The sequence below is a fragment of the Lolium perenne genome, chromosome 7, assembly GCF_019359855.2.
Source record: "Lolium perenne isolate Kyuss_39 chromosome 7, Kyuss_2.0, whole genome shotgun sequence".
NCBI lineage: Eukaryota > Viridiplantae > Streptophyta > Magnoliopsida > Poales > Poaceae > Lolium > Lolium perenne.
The window spans coordinates 124,590,521-124,612,787 of record NC_067250.2 but is presented as its reverse complement, the minus strand read 5'-3'; the positions used below and the strand labels follow the sequence as shown (position 1 = coordinate 124,612,787).

General features: G+C 50.3%; 2 protein-coding genes across 2 annotated transcripts; both read left to right on the top strand.

The window, feature by feature from the left end:
• Positions 1 to 3,792: 3,792 nt before the first annotated feature.
• On the top strand, positions 3,793 to 4,227 carry LOC127318524 (uncharacterized). The gene has a single exon (XM_051349004.1). The coding sequence runs from the start codon at positions 3,793 to 3,795 to the stop codon at positions 4,225 to 4,227; it is 435 nt and encodes a 144-aa protein (XP_051204964.1).
• Positions 4,228 to 12,332: 8,105 nt separating this feature from the next.
• Positions 12,333 to 17,600, top strand: LOC127318421 (DNA polymerase epsilon subunit B). The gene is made up of 13 exons (XM_051348903.2): positions 12,333 to 12,594; positions 12,702 to 12,882; positions 13,464 to 13,617; positions 13,752 to 13,884; positions 14,164 to 14,240; positions 14,326 to 14,430; positions 14,521 to 14,601; positions 14,695 to 14,825; positions 14,923 to 15,017; positions 15,445 to 15,544; positions 16,538 to 16,652; positions 16,733 to 16,843; positions 17,041 to 17,600. Exons 1-13 carry the CDS (start codon positions 12,423 to 12,425, stop codon positions 17,185 to 17,187), a joined length of 1,602 nt encoding a protein of 533 aa, XP_051204863.1. The 5' UTR covers positions 12,333 to 12,422; the 3' UTR covers positions 17,188 to 17,600.
• Positions 17,601 to 22,267: the final 4,667 nt, after the last annotated feature.

Below are 22,267 nucleotides of genomic sequence, written 5' to 3'. Positions count from 1 at the left end.
ACTCCCTCCTCATGGGAGTAGCAGCGGTGATGAAGATGGCGGTGGAGATGGCAGCGGTGTCGATGGAGAAGCCTTCCGGGGGCACTTCCCCGTTCCGGCAGGGTGCCGGAACAGAGACTCCTATCCCCCAGATCTTGGCCTCGCGATGGCGGCGGCTCTGGAAGGTTTCTGTGGTTTTCGTCGAACGCCTCAGGGTTTCTGATCCAGGGGCTTTATATAGGCGAAGAGGCGGCGCAGGAGGGCTGACAGGGGGGCCAAACTATAGGGCGGCGCGGCCCCCCCTCTGGCCGCGCCAGCCTGTAGTTTGGTGGGCCTGTGGCCCCCCTCTGACCTCTCTGGTGTGTTCTGGATGCTTCCGGGGATTCTAAGATCTTTGGCGTTGATTTCGTCCGATTCCGAGAATATTTCGTTACTAGGATTTCTGAAACCAAAAACAGCAGAAAACAGGAACTGGCACTTCGGCATCTTGTTAATAGGTTAGTTCCAGAAAATGCACGAATATGACATAAAGTGTGCATAAAACATGTAGATAACATCAATAATGTGGCATGGAACATAAGAAATTATCGATACGTCGGAGACGTATCAGAGCGCCATAAAGATCGCCTACAATCCGGTACTCCATGGCAAGACGAAGCACATTGAGATACATAATCACTTCATTCGGGATCACATTGCTAGGGGCAATATTGTTCTATCTTTCATTAGCACTAGAGAGCAATTGGCGGACATATTCATGAAGCCCTTGTATGAGAAGAGATTCATTGTGTTGAGGCATGAGCTTAATATCATAGATCCGTCGAACTTTGCTTGACCGTCGTGCGCACATACCACTCTTTAGTTAATGTCTTGATGGAAAGCACGCATGAACATAGGAGGAGTGTCGTTTAAACTTATTGAGCTATCCCTACCCCCATAATGCATAAAGCAATCAAAAACATACTCTATTTGTCAATAAATTGACTAATGATCTTCATGTTGAGTCTTAGTTGTGAGTCCTACATACATCTACGTGACCTCACGCTATTATACGTGGACTACGCCACCAACCTCCTCCTTGAGGAGTTTGTGTTCTCTTTTGGTTCTCTTGATTTTCTTTGAGTTTCTTTTGATTTCTTTTGTGTTTGGTTTTTGCCCTCTTTTTCTCATGTTTCTTTTTGGGAGATTCACTCAAGTTTGGCATTTCATGTTGATCTCTTGCAAGCTTGGTTGAATAGTACCTTACCAGTTCCATCTTCTAATCCCAAGCCATTCCCTACCTTTTGAGCCATTCCGTCTAAAAGCACAAGTCTACACAAAAATATGGGGTTTTTAAAATTTGGCGAACGGTACTACCGGTGGTCAGGACGGTACTACCGCCCCTGTGTAGTGTTCTTACGATTGTCAGAATTTTTCCCTGGAGCGGTAGTACAGCTTGAGATACCAGTCAGGTACTGGGAAGCGGTACTACCACTTTCGCGACCGGTACTACCGCTTCCGAGTTTAACTTAAGGTACCGGGTCGGGCCGGATCTTCCAAATCCACCACTTTCCCCCACCCACCTCAAGTCAAACTCGGCACGCAAGGTCAAGAACTCCGAGGAGACCGGCCCCGATCTCCTCCTCCGGCTATCCCAGCCAAATCTCCTCCATGGAGAAGCTTCCCCACCCTCTTCTCCGCCATGGCCTCCGGTATAAACTCAAACCTCCCTCTCTAGGTTTTGTTGGATTCCCTAGATGAATAGGCTAGGGTTTGTTGGAGTTCTTGGTGGAGATTCATCCTAGGAAGCTTTTCCATGAGTAGTGATACTAGCTAGCAACATCTTGTGAAGTTTGTGCATCAATGCCATGGACCAAACCTAGATCTGGAAGTGTTGTGCTCGAGCGGTAGTACCGGTCATTTTTTACCGGTAGTACCGGTCCGAACCTGTACTACCATACCTAGTCGCGGTACTACCGCTTCTCGCAAAATTTCACACTTGTTGCTTGTTAGTGTCCTATGCGTTGCAACTCCAGGGCTTGTGCACTTACCCCCTATTCCCTCTACAATCTATGTTGTTCACAGGTTCGAAGCCCCGTGCTCCAAAGTCAACAAATCCTACCGTCTCTCGCTGTCCACGGGATGAAGACGATGAGGTCATCTATCCTTGCACTACCAAGCATCAAAGAGCATCCGCAACCAAGAAGAAGAACACCATGGGACCCATCAAACCTATGGATAAGTTGTCCAAGAACCAATCCTTGGAAGTTCAAAAGGTCAATCCATATTTGGTGGAGAAGAAAACTCGCTTATGCCCCAATGCCTACTTCTATCACCAAAACCAAGAGAGGATCTACAACGAGATCTATGGTGCCAATGAGTTTGCTTGTTGCCCTCAATGGTCAATAAACATGGAGAAGCTAGACTCGGAACCCGGATACTTTGGAGAAGCGAAGGCCATATGTGAAGAACTTCGGCTCGTTCCGTTGATGGCATTCAACCACCCATACTCGAAGGAGATCACATGTCAATTCTATGCCACAGTGGTGTTTGAAGTGGATGATCGAGAATGGAGACCGCTCTCTCACTTGGATGACCAAGGAGCATGTCATGAAATCCACTTGGGAAGAGTTTGCGAACGGACTTGGTTACCAACTTGCTCACAACAACCTCAACTCCTTCCGGGTTCATCATCACCCCAAGCCCATGAACAAGGACAAAATGGTCAACCTCTACATCGCCAGATCAGTGGTTTGCGAAAGTGCTTATGACCTCCTTCCCACTTTTGAAATCATGAACCGTATCTACCGCAACACCGTCAACCCCAAGCATACCAATCAAGAAAAATTTCACGGCTTTCTTGTCAACCTCCTCATGCTCACTCAACAAAACCAAGGCAGCGGCAAGCAATTGGATTGCATGGACTATATATGGCATGAGATGCGTGATCGCGCCTTCCTCCGCAAGCTTAGCCAATATGCCCCATACGTCATGCGATTGATTTGCATCAAGTGGTACCAAGCCAAACGTGGTGATCTCCTCACTCAATGTGGGCGCCTCACTACTCACCTTGTGCGCAACCCCATTGTCGAGACTCACTTGAAGCCAAGGCATGGTCCCGATGCTCCCAAGGATGAGGAGGCCGATAGCGATGACTCTGACTATGTGCCTCAATCCATCAAGACCAAGGGGTGGTTTTCCAAGCTACCGCGCGTCTCAAGAAGTCCTTTTGCTTCAAGGAAGACCTCCAAGACCGGATGTATGATGCCCATGTGCAAAACAAGAAGATCCGCCAACGCCAAAAGGCCATGATGGTCCACATGAACATCCCCATCTCCGATGGCTCCGAGAACATCATCACCCCTCCCGGGGAGTGGAAGTCCAAGCACAAGTGGACAAGCTCCGAAGACTCCATCCCCGAGAGGAGCTGGAACCGCCCTTCTCCACCTCATGGCAAAGGACAAGCTGAAGATGATGAGGATGACGAGGATGAAGACGAAGGCGAAGGTGATGAGGATGATGATGATGATGATGAGGACGAGGACGATGAGGAGGAGGATGACAACGCGAGTGATCTCCTTGGGCTGTTAGCATGCCTCTTCTCCCTTTTTGGTGCTCCGATGCCAAAGGGGGGAGAAGTTGTTCTATTAGGAACGGGAATTTGCATGGGGCTGCCAAGGGCTTGGTGCTTCTTCATTTTGGTCTTTTCGGCCTTGGCATCAGTTTTTATCCCTAGTTCCACCGCTTCGCTTCGCCTCGCCCTGCCGCTTCCCCGCGCCACGCGTCGCCGCTGCTCTCCTTCGTTGTCGCCGCCTCCGCTCGTTCGTCACCGCGATGCCGCCGCGCCGCCGCGGATCCTCGGGCTTCCGCGACGTCCGAGCGCGTCCGAACGGGACGTTCTACGCGGAGATTCACGCCGGCGACTTCCGCGTCACACTCGGCACCTTCGATACGCCGGAGCTGGCGGCGCGCGCCTACGACGCGGCCGCGTGGCAATTCCGGCGGCCACGGCGCGACCTCAACTTCCAGGACATCGAGTCGCTGGAGGAGGCAGAGTTCCTAGCGCCCGCGCCGTGCCTCGTCAGTGAGGAGGACCGTCGCCGCCACCGCCAGGCGCAGCGCCGCATCGCCATCACCGAGCACGACGAGGAGCTCATGCGCCAGTGGAGGGAGCAAATCCCCAGCGACGTCAACAACACAGCGGCCTTCTTCGCTGACCGTGGGGCACAGCGTAGGTCCGCCAGGCGTCGCCGCCGCGCCATCGCCTAGTTCGAGCTCGACAACCCGAACACGACGTCGGGCGAAAATGACCCTTGATGGGACGACATTTGGACTGAGACAACCTCCGACGACGACGAGTAAACTGTGTTTTTTAATTATCTATGTATTTTTTAATGTTTTTTAGATCTTCTATTTAAACTATTTTAAATCAAAATGTGTTTCTGGCACTGTAAATTAGCGCTTCCGCTGCGGGCGCCTTTTCAGCGGACCGCCCACGCTGCGAAATAGCGCGTCCAACCCGCGTAAGTGTTTGCAGCGCGCGCAAAGTTAGTTTTACAGCACCATATTATTGCGCCTCTGTTAGAGATGCTCTAAGCTACATGCCTCACAGAAGCGTAGGATTGGAGCATCTCCACCGGCGGCCCCCAAATAGGCGCCGGCAGGGGCACCGGCACCGCCGTATGGGGGGGCGCCAACACATCATCCTCTATTTAGGGACGCTGCTCCCACACCGGCGCCCCCAAACTGGCGGCTCCGATATATTTAGAAAATAAAATTCAAATGTTGAAAACGATATTCATACAAAGTTTGAAAGAAATTTGTACAAATTTAACGCTAATTCAAACTAAAAAACTAAAAAACACATCTAGCGGCGCTGGGAGTCGAAGGCCCTGAAGTCCAGGTCGTCGCCGTTGGACGACCCGAAGGACCAGTTGTCGACGTCGTCGGCCTCCTCTTCGTCGGCCTTCTCCTCCTTTGGCGCCGGCAGCTCCGATGGTGCAGCAAGGTCGACGTAGTTGGCGCCATGGTCCCTAGTGGACCACACCGCCGCCTGCCGCGGGTCGATCGCGATATGCCGGTAGTCTTCGTTGACGGAGCGACCGCCAATGTACTGTAGGGCGGGGATCTCCTCCTCGTCGCCGTCGCACGGAGGGCTGCCTGCGCCTCGGCCTCCTTCTCCCACCATTTCTTCTTCGCCGGCGGAAGTGGTGGCGAGGCGTCCTCCTCCTTTACGCGGGAGCGGCGGCCCAACCCCGTCGTCCGATGAGCCGGAGCAGAGGACGCGCGCCTCGCCTCGTCGCGGATGACGACGCCTCCGGAAGGAGGCGCGGGCGCGGCTGAGCGCGTGCGCGCAACGGCAGTCGACGATCCGGTGCGTGAGCTTCTGGACGCCGCGGTCCTCTCTGGCGGCCTCTGCAGGGTAGGCGCCGACGCCATGCAGGCCGCCTGCGGGAAGTACACCGGCTCCCGTTGTCCGCGGACGCGCGGACGGAAGCCGTACTGGCGAAGCGTGTCGTCGACGGAGCGACCGTACCACCAGGCACATCGACCGACATTGTTAAAGCGGCCGCCCGAGAGGTTGTCCGTCCGCGCGACCTCGACCGCGCGCTCGTGTTCGAAGCGCCCTGCCCAGGACGGGCTTTCGAGGGCGTTCTCCCGCAGGTTCCTCTCCACCGGCGTCATCTCGGCCCGTTGTTCCCTGGCGAGGGCCCGCGTCTGTGGTCCTGGCGGTGGCAGCGGCACGACGAAGCCGCCGTCGGAGACGTGCTAGCCGTGCGGCAACTTGTAGTGTACTGGCACAGGCGGTGCCAGTACAGTACGTCAGCCTCGTCGAAGGCCAGCTGCGTCGAGCGGACCATGCCGCCACCGCTGCCACCGGCCTGGTCGGTGTGCGCCATCGCGTCGGCGGAGTGCGTGGGTGGTTCGCGCGGAGGTTGACTTCGGTTGGAACCCTCAATGCTTACCGCTCCATACTAGAAAAGAATCGGGAGCACCTTTCAAAAGAGCAAGCCTCCATCGAGAGACGCTTATCTGCAGCGGATCGATCCAGCGAACGACGAAGGGGCTCACAAGGGAGTGCCTCCCGAAACACTCAGGGAGCAGGCAAGCACCGGTCAAGGATATCGAGGCTTTCGGAAGATGACGCCAGAGAGATAACATCGAATCTGACTAAATCCTTTGTGACCACGGATACTGCGGGCATGCCACGGCCGAAAACCGTTGCAGGAGCAACGGCCAACCTCGCCGCTTACCTCATCAACCAGCGCCCCGAAGGATCTATGGCTCAAGCTCACCGAGGTGCCCTCGAAAGTCTCGCGATATTGGGGAACAACCTAGTCCCGCAAAAGGAAAGGACTATGGTCCAAGGTAGTGGGTCAAAACATCACGCGAGAGACGCTCGGGACGAGATCACCCAGAGCAGGGTCGACAAAGCAAGACGGCGACGCGCCACCAGGAAAGACGACGACAGCGATTCTTCGGATGAAGACCAAGAGTACGACGGCGAACTCAGGGGAGCCGATTGTTTAAGTTACAAGATACGCGAAGCAATGCCGCCCAAAAAGTTTAAGCCTACCCCTACTGACGCTGCCAAATATGATGGGCAGCAAGAGCCAAGATCCTGGATAGATGACTACCTGCAGACAGTGATCCTGCACAAAGGAAACCAGATAGCGGCAATGCAATGCTTACAGCTTTACTTGAAGGACTCAGCACGAGCCTGGCTACGGGGGCTGCCGAAAGGTTCTATCAAATCATGGGACGACCTAGTAGACGCCTTCGTCGCCAACTTCCAAGCAACATATAAGAGGCCCGTCGGGATCGAAGAGCTACGAAATTGCCGGCAGAAGCAGAAGGAATCGATGCGTTCATACATCGGGAGATTCACAAAGCTCCTGAACGCTGCCGAAGACGTATCAGTCGATAGAGCAATCGATGCTTTCAGCGACGGCGTTCAGCGGGAAAGTTACATAGAAGAACTCGGGCGCAAAAAGCCAAAAACCATAACCAAGCTAATGGAAATCGCCAACAGCTGGGCTGATGGTGAGGATGCTTCTTCTTCCTTCAGCTTCCCTTTCAGTTTGGCCAGCTCCTCCTTCAGAGAATCAATCTCTTGGCGAGCCGCGGCAGCTATCTTGACTGCGCCATCCAGTTTTGAGGAGGAAGATTCGACTTCTTTTTGCAGCCGAACTTTGTCAGCCTCTAGAGAAGTGAATTGAGAGGCGAAAACCTCCAGAGAGGAGATAACGCCACGCAGGTCCTTAAAGAGAGAAAGAAAAACAATTAAACAGGGCACGCTCCAAGGAATTTGTATTAAGATCAGAAGAAGACTTACAGAAAAAGGAGCCGCAGTAGCAACAGTTGGAGAAATATCCTTCCCTTTGGAAAGGGAAGACGCAGTCGATGCTTGAGCCATGGGGGCAGCCTTAGGAGCCGAAGCTTCGGAAGCCACCACGACCGGCGAAACAGCATCAGATTTGGCCTTTTTAGGAGGAGGCTCGATAAAGCCCTCGTCACTGCAAAAGTAAACGATCATTGTGATTATAACAGGAGTATGGAAGGTAAAAAAGGCACAGTATAACTTTCAGTAAGGAACTACTTACATGTCGAAGAGATCATCTTCATCGGCAAAGCCGCCGGTTGATCTCTTCGCAGGAGAAGCTCTGACCCCATCCGCAGCTGCATCAACAAAAGTATCACGATCAGTGTCGACGTTACGCACTGATCCATCTGCGATACAAGTATTATCGGCAGAGGAGGGAAGATCAGCGCGGGCAACTTCAAGATTCATTGGACCATTATATTCATCCTCTAAACCTGTTTGATCGATGGTGTGGAAATCTACTGGGATTGAGGAGCCTTTCCCCTCAGAGGTATCACCCGGTGAATCACGTGTATTTTCAGAAGCTATAGGGATCTGGCAAAGAAGAATGACAAGTAAGAACAAAGGTAATCATGTCGGCTAAGCAAGGAGCTATAATAGAGATGTGAAAAAGGGAAAATACCCCTGATGGTGGATGATCAACGTCAAGGGGAGCATAAGAAGAGATCAGCGGAATCGAATCTTCCTGGTTGAAGGAAGTAAGACGACGAACTTCGTCAAGCAACTCTTTTTCTGATAGATCGGCAGCATTGATCCTGGTCTCATCCTTTGGACCTGAGTACAACCACATCGGGTGAACTCGCCATGGTAGGCTGGATTCGGCGCTTCAGGAAAACTGCTGCCACCTCCGTACCAATCATAGTTTGGCCGTCGGCCTCTTTGATTCGAAGGAATTTGGCAAACAATTCTTCGGCTGAGGCCCTTTCGTCGGCTGAGAGGATGTTCTTCCAAGAGTCCTTGGGCTTGGCTTCAGTAACGTCGGCATAGCAGGGGAGTCGACATTCGGGTGACGAGAAATCTTTAGCGTAAAACCATTTCAACCTCCATCCTTGCACAGACTCTCTCATTGGAAAATTAAAGTAATTAACTTCTGAGCGAGCAACAAAACCTACTCCTCCGATGACAAAGTACCCATTACTACTGCTGTATCTTTTCACATAGAAGATCTTCTTTCCACAGCCCGAAATGAGGTTCAATACCCAAAAACACCTCGCAAAGGGTGATGAACACAGCAACATGGAGGATTGAGTTGGGGGTAAGTTGCCACAATTGGATTTCATACGTCCGCAAGAGATGGAGGAGGAATCCATGAGTGGGGAGTGAAAGGCCTCGATGAAGAAAAGATAAGAACATCACAGAAAATCCAGCAGGAGGATCAGGCCGAGAGATCGCACCTGGAAGGATCACATCTCCCGCGTCGGAGGATATCAATCCTAAGCTTCGAGACCTCTTTTCGTCGCGCTTGGTGACGGTTGAAGCTACCCAGTCCCCAGGTTTGGCCATCGAGCCTGACGGCGCTGGCGGCGCCGGAGCTGGGGGAGGGGCGTTTGGAGCGCTCCCCTTCGGAAGAGAAGAGGAGGACTTGGCAGCGGCACCTTCGCTGGTGGAGCTAGCAGCGGCGGCGGTATTCTTCTTCTTCACCATTGCGAGATCTGAGGAAGATTGAAACTGTGGCGGCGGCGCAACAATGGCGAAAGAAGGAAGAAGAGGGAGAATGAGGAGATGCTACGGGAACCGTGGAGAGAATTGAGAACTTTTTGTCCCTTGGAGATTTTAAGGAAAAATTGAAGTAAGCACATGGCGCTTGAGGAAGGGAAGGAACTGACGGCCTACTACGCCCACGATTGCGCGAAAATCGAGGAGCCACCTCGGTCGTTACGCGTATAGTGGTCAAGCCCTAAAACACTGATTGAGCAGGGCTAGGGCTAGCTCGTCATGATGGGCCCGTCAAATCAGCCTGCAGCAGTTACACGTCAGCAATGACGTCATAATTTGGAAGCATTCGAAGGAAACATAAAAAGTTATCGGATGAAGGATTCGAGTCCACGCACGGATTTCAAGCATCCGTACCTAGACTCAGGGGCTACTCCCATCGGGAGCGTTGACGCGCACCCGATAAAATGAAGACTCGACAGAATGGGCAGTCGAATGAAGAAGGTTTGAGTCAGCACTCGGTTGCAAAGCGCGTGCACCCAGGCACTCGGGGGCTATTACTCCCATCGGGAGCTCGTGATGCATACCTGATAGAAGTTTTTTGCACTCCAGGATCATGCCCGGGGACTTGATTCTGTGTAGGGTAACGGTGTTTTGCCATCGGCAGTTAACCAAACAACAGTTGGGCACGTTACTCATTATCCTTTGCATAAAAAAAATATATCGGATGACTTATGAAGATCTCGGCAGAGGAAAATATTTGAGTAGTACAACTTGAGTCTATGCACGGATTGCAAGCATCCGTACCTAGACTCGGGGGCTACTCCCATCGGGAGCGCTGACGCGCACCCGATAAAAAGAAGATGAAGCATAATCAAGATGAACAAAAGCAATGAAGGAGAAGAATGTCAGGAGAAAACATGCATTAGTTTCTACCCGAATTATCTTCGGCTAGACACTCGGGGGCTACTGACGTGGGCATTACCCTTCGGGTAACCAGTATTGCCCTATCTGGTATTGACAAATTGGAGGCCCATGAAGATACCTGAAGGCAAGATGGGCCACTAGGCCGGCGCATCAGAAGATTCCTTGACAGGCAAGACAAGGAAGCGAATAAACAAGGAAAGATTGGATCTAAAACTACTGTAAACTTAGTCGTCCTCGGTTAGGACCCTTGGGACCTGGCCTCCTATATAAAGGCCAGGAGAGGGGCTGCCGAGGGACACGAACAATCTTAGCAACCTTAGCCAGGAAAAGCTTAGAGCTAGGTAACCCTAGCAACATCAATCTCGACTAGATCTCAGCCGAAGTATTCGGCACCCCATTGTAACCTGTTTTCATCATAATCAAAGAACAGACGGGCAGGACGTAAGGGTTTTACCTCATCGAGGGCCCCGAACCTGGGTAAATCGCTCTTCCCGCTTGTCTGTGTACCGATGTCTCGTGTCAGCTTGCAGGATTCCATCAACCCTAAGCCCCTATCGGAGGGCATTGCCGAGGAGCACCCTCGACAGACGGCGACGACTAGGGTTGGACGGCGGGGAAAAGCGAGAAGTGCGCACCGGTGGGGTTTTAAGGGAGGCGGCGGACGCGCATTGAAGGCGCGTGGGTAAGGTAGGTGGACGCCGCGTGGCCAGTCGCCGCCCTCGCCGTTTGGGTTTCCGTGCGGGAGGCCATTAACGCCGATGACCACCCTCCCCGCGTCGTTTCCGATGCGAACCGCTGCGTCCTCTCGCTGACAAGGCGCCCCACCCGCGAAAACCATCGTTCCGCGAGGCGCCGGCGCGCCCGATTCGTGGCCTTGGCGAAGGGGCCGGCACGGGGTTGCCGGTGATTCTATTGAGCTCGAAAATTGGCCGGCGCCGTTTGTGGCGCGCCGGTGCGAGCCTATTTTCAAACTTGGTCCCCAAATCGCTATCGGGGCCGATATCGGAGCCGCCGTTGGAGATGCTCTTAGGCCCAAAATAGCAGAGGTAAGGGCATCTCCAACGCTACGACACAAACGGACGCGTTGGGTCATCCGATTTTGGTTGTTTGGGTCGGCCTCCGGAGACGCGGATAGACTAGGACCCCGTGGCTTTTTTTGTTCCCGAACACGCAGTGAGACCCAAATCACTATTTCTCTTCTCTAGTCGTTTTAGTACTAGTTGGCCAACAAACAGCCCCGGCCAACTCCCCAGCGACCTCCACCCCTGCCCCGCCCGGCCACGGCTCGCCCCCGCCCGTGCTCGCCGCGTCCCGGCAGGCCACGCCCGGCCACGGCTCGCCCCGCCCGTGCCCCGCCCGTGCTCGCCGCGTCCCGGCAAGCCACGCCCAGCCACGGCTCACCGCATCCCGGCGAGCCACGCCCGCGGCCAGCTCCGCCCCGCCCGTGGCTCGTGCGGTCGACTCGCCCACGCCCGCCCATGCCCGACGCGCGGCCGGCTCCGGCCCGCCCGTGGCCGCCTCGCACGAGCAGGTCCGTCCGTGCCCCCGCCCGTGGCCGACGCGGCGGCGCCGCCCCGCCCGCTTTGTGCCCGCCGTGCCCGCCCATGGACGACGCGGCCGGCCCCACCCGTGCCCGCCCATGGCCGACGCGGCCGGCCCGCCGTGCCCGCGCCGTCGCGGCGAGCTCGCCCACGCCCACTCCCTTGGCTCGCGCGGCCGGCGACCGTGCCCGCGCGGCCGGCGACCGTGCCCGCGCGGCCGGCGGCCGTGCCCGCGCGGCGGCGCCGAGCCCGCGGTGGCACGGCAGCGGCGGCGTCCTTTCCGCGCCCGTGCTCGCGGCGAGCTCCGCCCCCGCCCGTGGCTCGCGCGGCCAGCGCCCGTGCCTGCGCGACCAGCGACCGTGCTCGCGGAGGTGTTGCGAGGGGTCGGCGCCAGCGCTGCCCCGTTCGACGTCACGGGCGCGGCTCTAAGCTCGCCGCGGGCGCGGAGCTTGTTTCGCCTCTAGCGACTTCCGGCAGGTGTGAAAAAGGGGAGGCGGCGGCGATGGGTGCCTCCATGAGTAGGCGACGGAGGCAGTCCACGAGGCGAGCCAAACTCCGGCGGCTGTACCAACAATTTTCATGGTAGAACGGAGGACAGAGGAGAGAGAATGCTGCGGGGTCTTCTGGGTTGCCTTTGTCTCCCTGTCAAATGGGCCAGAACGCGTGTCCGGCCGGACAGAACGACCACAGATGGACGCGCGCTCGTGTCCACCTCGACCCAAATCTCTTCCAAATTTGCGTCAATTTTGGGTCAAACCGGACGCTGGTGCAGTTTTAACCCATCCAGAATACCTTTTTGGGTCTGGGTCTCCCGCTGGAGATGCCCTAACCCACTCGCCACTGAGCCATTCGCGGATAGCCGGCCTGACAGGGCGTCCTGCCACTTTCCCCAAATCCAACCCATCTTTCCCGCCACGCCACTCCCTGCTCTGCCCTCCCCTCCCCTCCCCTCGTCTCCCATGGCGGCGCCGTCGGCGGCCATGCGCAGAAAGCTGCAGCGCAAATTCCGGCTGCGGGGCTTCACCCTCAAGGTCGACGCCCTCGAGGAGGCCGCCGCCTTCCTCGACCGCTTCCCCGACGCGGAGGACGACGCGCTCGACCTCCTCCTCGACGAGCTCGACAAAGAGCCGCGTAACTACTCCCCCCTAGGCCTACACGCCGTTCCCTCGTCTTCTCATTCCCGTTTTTTACTTCACGGTTGGTCGTGACTCTGCGCGCGTATCTATGGGTGCACGCAGTGAAATCATCTATACTGGATCGGGACGCGGTCCGGCGCGTGGTGTCCCTGCTCGTCGAGGCGGAGGAGGCGGTCGATGCGGCGTCGCCGGCGGCCACCAGCGCCCGGTCGGCGCTGCGCGTGGTGGACTCGTTCGTCGTGCCCCGCTTCCACTACGACCCAATCAAGAAAGTGTTCTACGAGTATGTAGATACCGCTACTTCCTTCTAGATCTGGAGAATTGGGCACTGGGACTTGAGAACTTGGTCTTTCTTTTGACGTTTTGGTGTTGAACCATGGTTGCATGTTGTGACAAGGCTATTTATTCACCACTTGACTCGCCTAAATCTTGAGTGAACTTTGACGAGGGGTTTGCTAATTTGCAGAGTGAATGCATAGTTTTAAGGGAGCTTGCCTTTTTTGTTCTTCTAAAATTAACTGGTTTTTTTTCTTAATGCTTGATATAGATGTGTCAAACATGCCTCATCTGCTCCTGGATATTCTGCTTAAGTATAATTCGTCAATTGTAATAAAAAGGGCTGTGTGCATCATTTTGATCCATAGGCCAGGGGTTTCAACCTGCTTTTCGAAAAAATTGTATAGTTCGACACATATGTTTACCTTTGATGCTGAACTAGAACACATGCTTGGGTAAAAAATCTTGTCTGTATATTCTAAGAACTGCTTAGCCATTTATCTCACGGAAAAGTGGGAAGTGTCGATTATAATGATCTTTTAGATCTTATGTTTGTTGATGCTATCCTTGGTTATGATGTGTATATAGGCATACTGGAAGATTATCCATCCATGGAGAAGCTGGAGATAAAGCTGCCCTGTACAGGGACAGATATCAAGTGCTACTTCAGAGGCTCGCTCGTGATAAGTATTTCTCGAGGCCAGCTTTTGAGACTGTTATGACTGAAAATGATAGTTGCGAGGTATTTTCTCTTAATTTATGTTGCGTTTCTACTCCCAGCAACTCTATTCCAACACTTGGGACTTCTCCCTCCTTCAATGTTTTTCTTAGTAGTATTTGTTTATGAAATGACATACTATTTTCCCCTTCATGTAGATAACTTCTATACAATCTTTAATTGGGTGCACTGGACGGAGATGGATTATGGGAGTCATATCACAACTGGAGGAACGCCAATTTTACTTGGAAGATCTTACTGGAGCGGTGCCAATTGACTTAGCAAATGCAATATCCTTAAAACCAGTACCATGTTACCTACATGTGAATATATAAAAAATAAATATTAATGTATTTGCTGTGCTCAAATTGGAAATGTTTCTCAACTTTAAAGTTCATTTGTTCACGTTTCCAGGTCAATGAAAAGAAATCCTTCCATTTTACAAGTGCTAGTAATTAGTACTAACCATATTTGTATCAGTGACCCATATGTCATTTGAGTATTTTGTTTGAACTATATGGATTTATGCTTATCCAGAGAAGCACATCTCTTTCCTTAACATATAACACAAAATCACTTCAGGCTTCTTTGTTGAAAACACTGTAATTGTAGCAGAAGGGGAACTGCTTTCGAATGGCATTTTCCAGGTCTAGATTCTCATCTACCAGAAAATTATTAGTGTTCTTTTTGTATTATCCTCTTGAATATGTTTTTTTTTCCAATCATCTACAGGTCAATACATGTGGGTTTCCACCCTTAGAGGACAGAGAGGCATCACTTTCACTCCTTATGGGACTTGATTTCTTTGGTGGAGGTGTCATACCAACTGAAGAAACAGTAAGCCTGTAATTGCGTTCTACATGTTGAGTAATAGGTCTTGCCGAAAACGTCTTTACTGATGATATTTGTTACCTTTGTATTAAACAGCTAAGACTATCATCACTAGAAAATAAGGCTGTGAATGACATGTTCGTCATACTTTCAGATGTTTGGCTGGACAATCCTGAGGTATTTATGTTTGGTATTACTTCTTTGCTTTATGCAACTTTTTTGTTTAGTCATACTCTCAGGATGTGCATATGTGTTTATCTCGTAGAGTAGACTATGGAGAAGTTAGGTGTTGTCCTTGATGGCTATGAAAGTGTGGAAGTGGTTCCTTCTCTCTTTGTTTTAATGGGCAATTTCTGCTCTCAGCCCTGCAATCTGGCATTCAGTTCATTTGAAGAACTCAGGTGTGACTTTCGTGTTTCATGAGAGATGATCAAAAGTTGTGCTGGGTATTTTGTATTCCAATCCAAGGCAAGGCCTTAATCATGTAACTTTGTTTAGATTGCAGTTTGGGAAGCTTGGTGAGATGATCGCAGCTCGAACTAGGTTAAAGGAACATAGTCGTTTCCTATTCATTCCTGGTCCTGACGATGCAGGTACTCCAATACTCAGTGATATGCTTTTATCTGATAACTGATATCTGCATGTAGGGTTTCCTACAGTATCCGATCCGTATCATTCACTAATAACTTAAATCTCGCTTGGCCTATTTTTTATATCCACTTATTATTATTATCCCTCTGTCCCAAATTAATTGACTCAGTTTTGTCTAGATATACATGTATCTAGACACTAAAACGTGTCTAGATACATGCGTATTTAGACAAAGTTGAGTCGATTAATTTGGAATGGAGGGTATTATTTTCCTTGCTAGTTTAAATCAAGGAACGACTTCTGTAATAGGATAAGGAATGAGGTTGTTGGCCATAAATACTGTCAGCTTACTTTCCCTAGTAGCAGGTGTTTCCTTGTTTCTCACATACATCATATGTTGTTTCTTCTTACATGGTAGCAAATTTGCAGGACCTTCGAAAGCTCTCCCAAGGTGTGCACTCCCGAAATATCTAATTGAAGAACTTCAGAAGCACATCCCAAATGCTATATTTGTAAGCAACCCCTGCAGGTTCGACACGAAAGAATTGCCTTGTATCATTATCTAAAAATTCCATATGTTAAACATTTATTGATAGTGATATATAATCACCCATGCAAAGACAGAGATCTATTTTTTGGGGGTTCAAATTATTAAACAAGTACGTAGCTGATTAAAATCAATAAAGCCTTTGACAAGGATGGGTGATGCTACTGTTTCTCTTGGTGCTGTAAATTATATGCTACATGTGACTCTGATTCCAAATTCTAGTCTTTTTAGACATTGATATCATCTCCATGGCGACCTTTGATGATCAATTCTATGAAAGTATGTTACACATCAAGAAAGTATGTTTCATGATGGATTAATATCAGTTCAATACTGTGTATGTTTATATTTATTTCTATACTGATGGTCAAATTTAAACATATTTGACTACATGATTCTAAAAAGACTTACATTTGGAATCACTGGGAGGTTCATCCAATTGGCCTCACTGTGACTTGGTTCAGTTTTAGCATAAAGGTTACCATTGGTTTGTTGTAGTTATTGTGATGATCCATACAGCTAGCATCTGTACAAAATTGCATGATCATGATGCACAAAGATAATAGGTACATAAAGACGCTTGACATGCATACCCATACTAGCCTACCGATGTGCATACTATGGAACCATGTTTTGTAGTTGACATTGAACACCATAATGCATGTCGCACACAAATTTTTTTTGGTAGTAGAGCTCTCTTTGTACTAGACACCATCTTCATATGGTTTATTTTTCCAAATGCGTCTGATTTATCTTGACGGTTATTCATTGGCACTGACATTTCGGTTAAGTCGTGGAAAAGGCTTCATGCACTTGTTACCCACTGAGACTACCTATATAGCGATAAATAATCAAGGAACATATACCAATCTATGGCATCATTCCATGCCGACTTATCATGATTCAGACAAGACCAACTTCCAGACCTACCAATTATCATATGTTCTATCTCCAATAAAATAATTGATTTTCCAGGGTGAAGTTTTATACACAAGAAATTGTGTTTTTTCGGCAAGATCTCCTTTACAGGATGCGGCGGTCATGTCTGATTCCACCAACAACGGAAGAAACAAGCGACCCATTTGAACATGCAAGTTAACTTCTATTTATTGTTTTAGTCAGAATGTATGCTGCTGACTGTTGGTAAACTAACCAATCCTTTTTGTTCAGCTAGTAGCAACTATCACCCACCAGAGTCATCTTTGTCCATTGCCTCTTACAGTCCAACCTATCATATGGAACTACGATCATTGCCTTCGGCTGTATCCAACTCCTCACACGGTATGTAATTTAGCACATACTTTATGCACACCTTGAAATGTTTTCTGACTGTTATCTCATGAATATGCTTTGGTGCTAATTTATTTGTTCAACATGCACAAAAGCATAACTATACTTATGTAACTATCATCGATCCGCACCACTATCAACAAATGTTTGGCAGGTCTTGTGCTAATACTTGTTTAAATCTTCTTCAGATAGTATTGGGTGACAAGAGTGAGCAGAAGGCCTTCAAATATACAGGAATCACTTGTTTCAATCCTGGTTCTTTTGCCAATGACAGCACTTTCGCAGCATACCGTCCTTGCACTAAGGAGGTCGAGCTTTCTGCATTAGAAAGCTAATGTTGAAAGCGAGACAAATGGAAGCTGGAATGTGTAACACCCAACTTGGGTCCAAACCTTTGATGGGCTGCTTATCGCCACTGTATATCAGCCATCAGGATTGATATATGACTTTAGACATTTAAATTAAGGAGGCATCATGCAAGCATTCACAAGGAAGACACAGCAATTTCATGCATGGAGTCCGTGCTATGTCCCAAAGTGGAACTGATGCTGACATCTCATGGTAGACGTCACAGTTTTGTAGAATCTGATTGCTGTGGACCTTGTGGTCTTGGTGTAACAATGATTTTGGTCATGTCTTTTTCCAGCTATGCTTTGCTGAAGTCAGAGTGGATCTCAGTCTTGTAATCTATATTTGTAATTGTTTCCATTATTTTAAACCAATTTAACAGAATTGTGCTTTCAGTTAATGTCCAGAATTATTGCTCTGTAAAGAATGCATTGCCTAGGTTTGTTAACTTGAATCTGATTAATTATACAGGAATTCACACGAAATTTGCTTGAGTTGTGGCGAGAAAATGTGTCTTTTTTACTTACAAGTTGGCTTCTACTTCTTCTACGGACTTGGTGTGTTGGTGATGCAGTTGATGACCAAGACATCTCAAAGTAACAAGACGGTCAAATTTTGAAAGAAGAAATCATGTTTTAGCTTTTGAGTTGGGCTAGTTTATGCTGAATTCCATCTTTCTGGACACAGGTTATCAGTGTGTTTCTAGGTTTTCTACCACCTGCAATAAAGGATTACCATCCGTGAGAGTGTGTTGATTACTTTCACATATAAAATGGGTATATTTTTTTTTTTTGAGGTAAAAGACAAGGCCTCCGCCATTAGATTGGAAGGAAGCCTAAGTATTTTAAAAAAAAACACACGACCCCATATCTCCCCTCGTCTCCGAGGTCTTCGGTCAGAGCATATGTATGGAAGTATCACATTTGTGAAAACCCCACGGTTCCTTTCATTTCAAATCCTCCAAATAATAAGTGATGATCCCTCTACCGTAGCGCTTTCCTTTCTTCTGGCATTTTGCAATGTAGACCTGCCACCATATGTGGAAGTTGTTGGTCCCCCTGGATGCTGTCAAGGGTAGCGGGAGGCTACATGATGCAAGCACAGAGTCTCGAACATGAACCAAGAACGAGCACTCACAGTGACGACACATGGGTTGGCACACAAGGAGCACCCCTCCAAACTCTAGCCGTTGCCTCCACCTCCTAACCGCCGCCCTAGTCATCAGCAGCAGCCGCCACCACCACGCCGCTTGCCGCCCTAGTTGCCGTCGTCGGGAGTTCGTGTCGTCACCACCTTCTTGTTCACGGAGTGCTGCCCGAGTTGTACCGACCTTTAGATCTAATCTAGACGATGCTCGCGAAACACTGTCGAATCTTCACCAACACGTTCACACTTCGACAGTGTGCTTGACTACATTTCGACACGGTGTTGCTGATCTCGTACGTGTGGATACGGTGGAGGTTTTGCACTTGCGACACTAGATCATTAGAGCGGTTCGAGGGATAATACATCTTGTCATGACTAGACGAGTCTAGCTACGGAGATCGCGACATCATCAACCTCGTCATCGACTACTTTCCGCTAGCTCAATATATGAGGGTATGATTCATTACCTCCACTCTCTCATATGATCTTGGTTTATGTGCGGTAGATTTTTTTGTTCTTCGTAGCCCCCTCCCCCCAAAAAAAATCCCAATACAACCACCTTGGACGCAATCCCGGGCGGGGATAAGAAATCCCCAAGGATTCTCTTGGAGGGGCTAGATCTAGGGGAAACCAATGCACTTTCGATCTCGTCCTTGGACTCTGAGAAGATATCCTCTTTGTTTGAGCTCTCGTTGGCCAAGGCCCAGAACCTTGAGCCAAAATTTCCTCCAACCTCTTGTAGTCGGAGTTAACGCCGGAGAAATTTTTTTTCGATAAGGGGGAAAAGCCCCAGCCTCTGCATCAATCGATGCATGCGGCCCTTTATTAATCTTATTATCTTATTCAACGAATCCGAAATACAAACTTATTACAAATCATGGATCGCTAAGAGTCTCAACATGAACCAGCCATCTGAAAAAAGAAAGAAAAACAAGCCGCCATAAGATCTTCATGTGAGCCGCCTGTCAATACGCCAGCCGCACCGGCTGTAGAAATCCCGAGCTACCGTCGCCAACCGGTTGCACCCAATATCCATGTCCTGGCGCACATCCTCCGGCTGGAGATAGGATCACATATGGATCCAATGGGTAACCAAGGGAATAACCTGCAGAAAAGATGGGAAGCTTTTTTTGTTAAAGACAAAATCATTCCGGACGTTCCAGATTGCCCAAAACAAAGCGCTCACTCCAACTCTAATAAGACCTTTTTCCTTTTTAGACACCCCAGATAGCCAGTTACCAAACAAAGTTGAGACATTCTTAGGGGATGGGTGTTATCACCAGAATTTGACCGAGTCGGAGGTGGGCCACGATCAAGATAGGCTTGAAGGTTATATATGGAGAGAATACGAAGATCGGCCTTATATGCAAAGTTGGGCTAGATTGCCCATTTATCTGTAATTATAGTAGATCGCATCTTAGATTAGAAAATAGAGTTTTACCCGTGCACGGTTAGGTGCACGCCTAAATTAGAAAGTCCCCTGGACTATAAATATGTATCTAGGGTTTATGGAATAAACAACAACTCACGTTCAACCAAACAAACCAATCTCGGCGCATCGCCAACTCCTTCGTCTCGAAGGTTTCTATCCGGTAAGCGACATGCTGCCTAGATCGCATCTTGCGATCTAGGCAGCACAAGCTCCACGTTGTTCATGCGTTGCTCGTACTGAAGCCTTGTTGATGGCGAGCAACGTAGTTATCATAGATGTGTTAGGGTTAGCATAGTTCTTCGCGTAACATGCTAGCGTAGTGCAACCCTTGCATGTCTAGCCGCCCTCACACCTATCTCAGGTGTGGGGGCGGCACCCCGCTTGATCATTATTTAGTAGATCTGATCCGTTACGATTGCTCCTTGCTCTGCAAGGATTAGTTTAATATCTGCAATAGTTAGGCCTTACGAAGGGGTGGAGGATCCAGCGGCACGTAGGGTGTCGTTCGCAAGTCCTAAACAGGATGTTCCGGGGATCAACTTCATGTTGGTTTTTAGGTCTTGTTTAGGATCGGCTTACGATCACCGTGCGTGGCCGCGAGGCCCAACCTGGAGTAGGATGATCCGATTATGCGGTGAAAACCCTAAATCGTCGTAGATCTCATTAGTTTTATCTTGATCAAGCAGGACCACCATATATTCGTGCACCCCGTACGAATCATGGGTGGATCGGCTCCTTGAGCCGATTCACAGGATAACCTGAGAGCCGATCGAGGCTCGTATTTAATGTTTACGTGTATGCCATGCAGGAAATTAAGCGAGGCATCTCCATCACCTTCCTGACCAGGTATAGGTCAGGTGGCACGCCCTTGCACTTCGCATCGGACGTGTGACCAGAAGAGCTTTGCGGGCCGTCGCTCGGAGGGGTCTCAGCCAGCCGCAGCTCTAGGCTCTTCCCGGCTCTACCGTGTTGACAGTCGCTGCCCGCCGGTGGGTTTTGGCAGTCAACACATTCTGGCACGCCCGGTGGGACCATCGTCTACATCAACCACATCGCCATCTACATCTGAGATGGCGGACGGCACGCCAGTCACCTACGAGGAGCTGCCCGACGAGCTCAAGAAGAGGTATGACGAGATCAAAGTCACCCTCGAAGCCGACCTCATCGGCTCATATCACAGAACCCGTTCGCATGGCGTCAGGCGGAAGGGGTTCTCACCGGAAGGCGCACTCGATGAAGTGGACCTATCTGTCCCGTCGGAGGAACGCACCAGGGCCGTGCGCCAGGAGATTGGTGGCATGGTGACTCACTCGTTGCGTCTCCATTCTGAGAGCCTGGTGAATACTCTGGAGCATGTCGCCGTTCGGATGATCAAGGAGGTCATGAAGAATCAGCACTCTCTATTAGAACCAGCTCTCGGGGCCTACCGAGGAAAAGTGCCACTTCAGCCCCGTCTACCGTCGTCATTCACATCGGCGGCACCAGAAGTGCCTAATTCACCGTCGCGCGCCGTTGACAAGGTTAACGATACTTACCTTGGGAGGTGCCAACCAGGATACTCGTTCAACATCAACATGATAGAGCTGGGGCACCCCCCTGATGAAGATAGAGGCGAGGGCAACTGCTCTCATAGCGAAGATAAGGAAGGGGCTGCTCCATGCGATCGGCCCCGACACCGTCAAAACATCTTGGTGATGATCAAGGTAGAAGCCGATGCTAGCAATCGGCCCGTAGTATCCGTATCACCTGCTCTCCCAGTATGTGGCGTCGACCTCACAGGTGACGGAAAACTAGGGTATGGGTTTACATCGGCTGATGAGCTAGAAGAAGTCGACATCGGTCCTGGGGATAAGCCGCGACCGACTTTTATCAGCAAGAAGTTAGATCCACAGCTCAGGGGGCAGATGATAGCCCTGTTGAAGGAATACCCAGATTGCTTTGCATGGGATTACACGGAGATGCCTGGGTTGGACAGGAGCATCATTGAGCATCGCCTCCCCCTTAAGAAAGGATTTCGGCCGTTCCAACAACGAGCACGTCAGATGAGGGCCGAAATTCTGGAAGAAGTCAAGAAAGAGATCGAGAAAATGTTGGCCGCCGGATTCATCAGGCCATGCAGGTATGCTGAGTGGATCTCCAGTATCGTTCCGGTGGAGAAGAAGGACGGCCGATGGCGCGTGGCCATCGATTTCCGAGATCTTAATAGAGCCACTCCAAAGGACGAATATCCAATGCCCGTGGCAGAAACGTTGATAAATGCCGCTGCTGGCCACAAGGTGTTGAGCTTCATGGATGGCAACGCCGGTTATAACCAGATTTTCATGGCTCCGGAAGATATACACAAGACCACATTCAGAGTACCAGGGGCAGTAGGCTTGTTTGAGTACGTGGTCATGACCTTTGGGTTGAAGAATGCCGGTGCAACGTACCAACGAGCCATGAATTATATATTTCATGATCTGATCGGCAAGTTGGTGGAGATCTATATC

Excerpts from the sequence above, each read along its gene's own strand:
- LOC127318524 (XM_051349004.1), top strand. The coding sequence starts at position 3,793 with ATGCCGCCGCGCCGCCGCGGATCCTCGGGCTTCCGCGACGTCCGAGCG.
- LOC127318421 (XM_051348903.2), top strand. The coding sequence starts at position 12,423 with ATGGCGGCGCCGTCGGCGGCCATGCGCAGAAAGCTGCAGCGCAAATTC. Across the intron at positions 14,602-14,694 it reads TTTGGCTGGACAATCCTGAG|ACTATGGAGAAGTTAGGTGT; the intron begins GTATTTATGTTT and ends CTCGTAGAGTAG. Across the intron at positions 16,653-16,732 it reads CAAGCGACCCATTTGAACAT|CTAGTAGCAACTATCACCCA; the intron begins GCAAGTTAACTT and ends CTTTTTGTTCAG.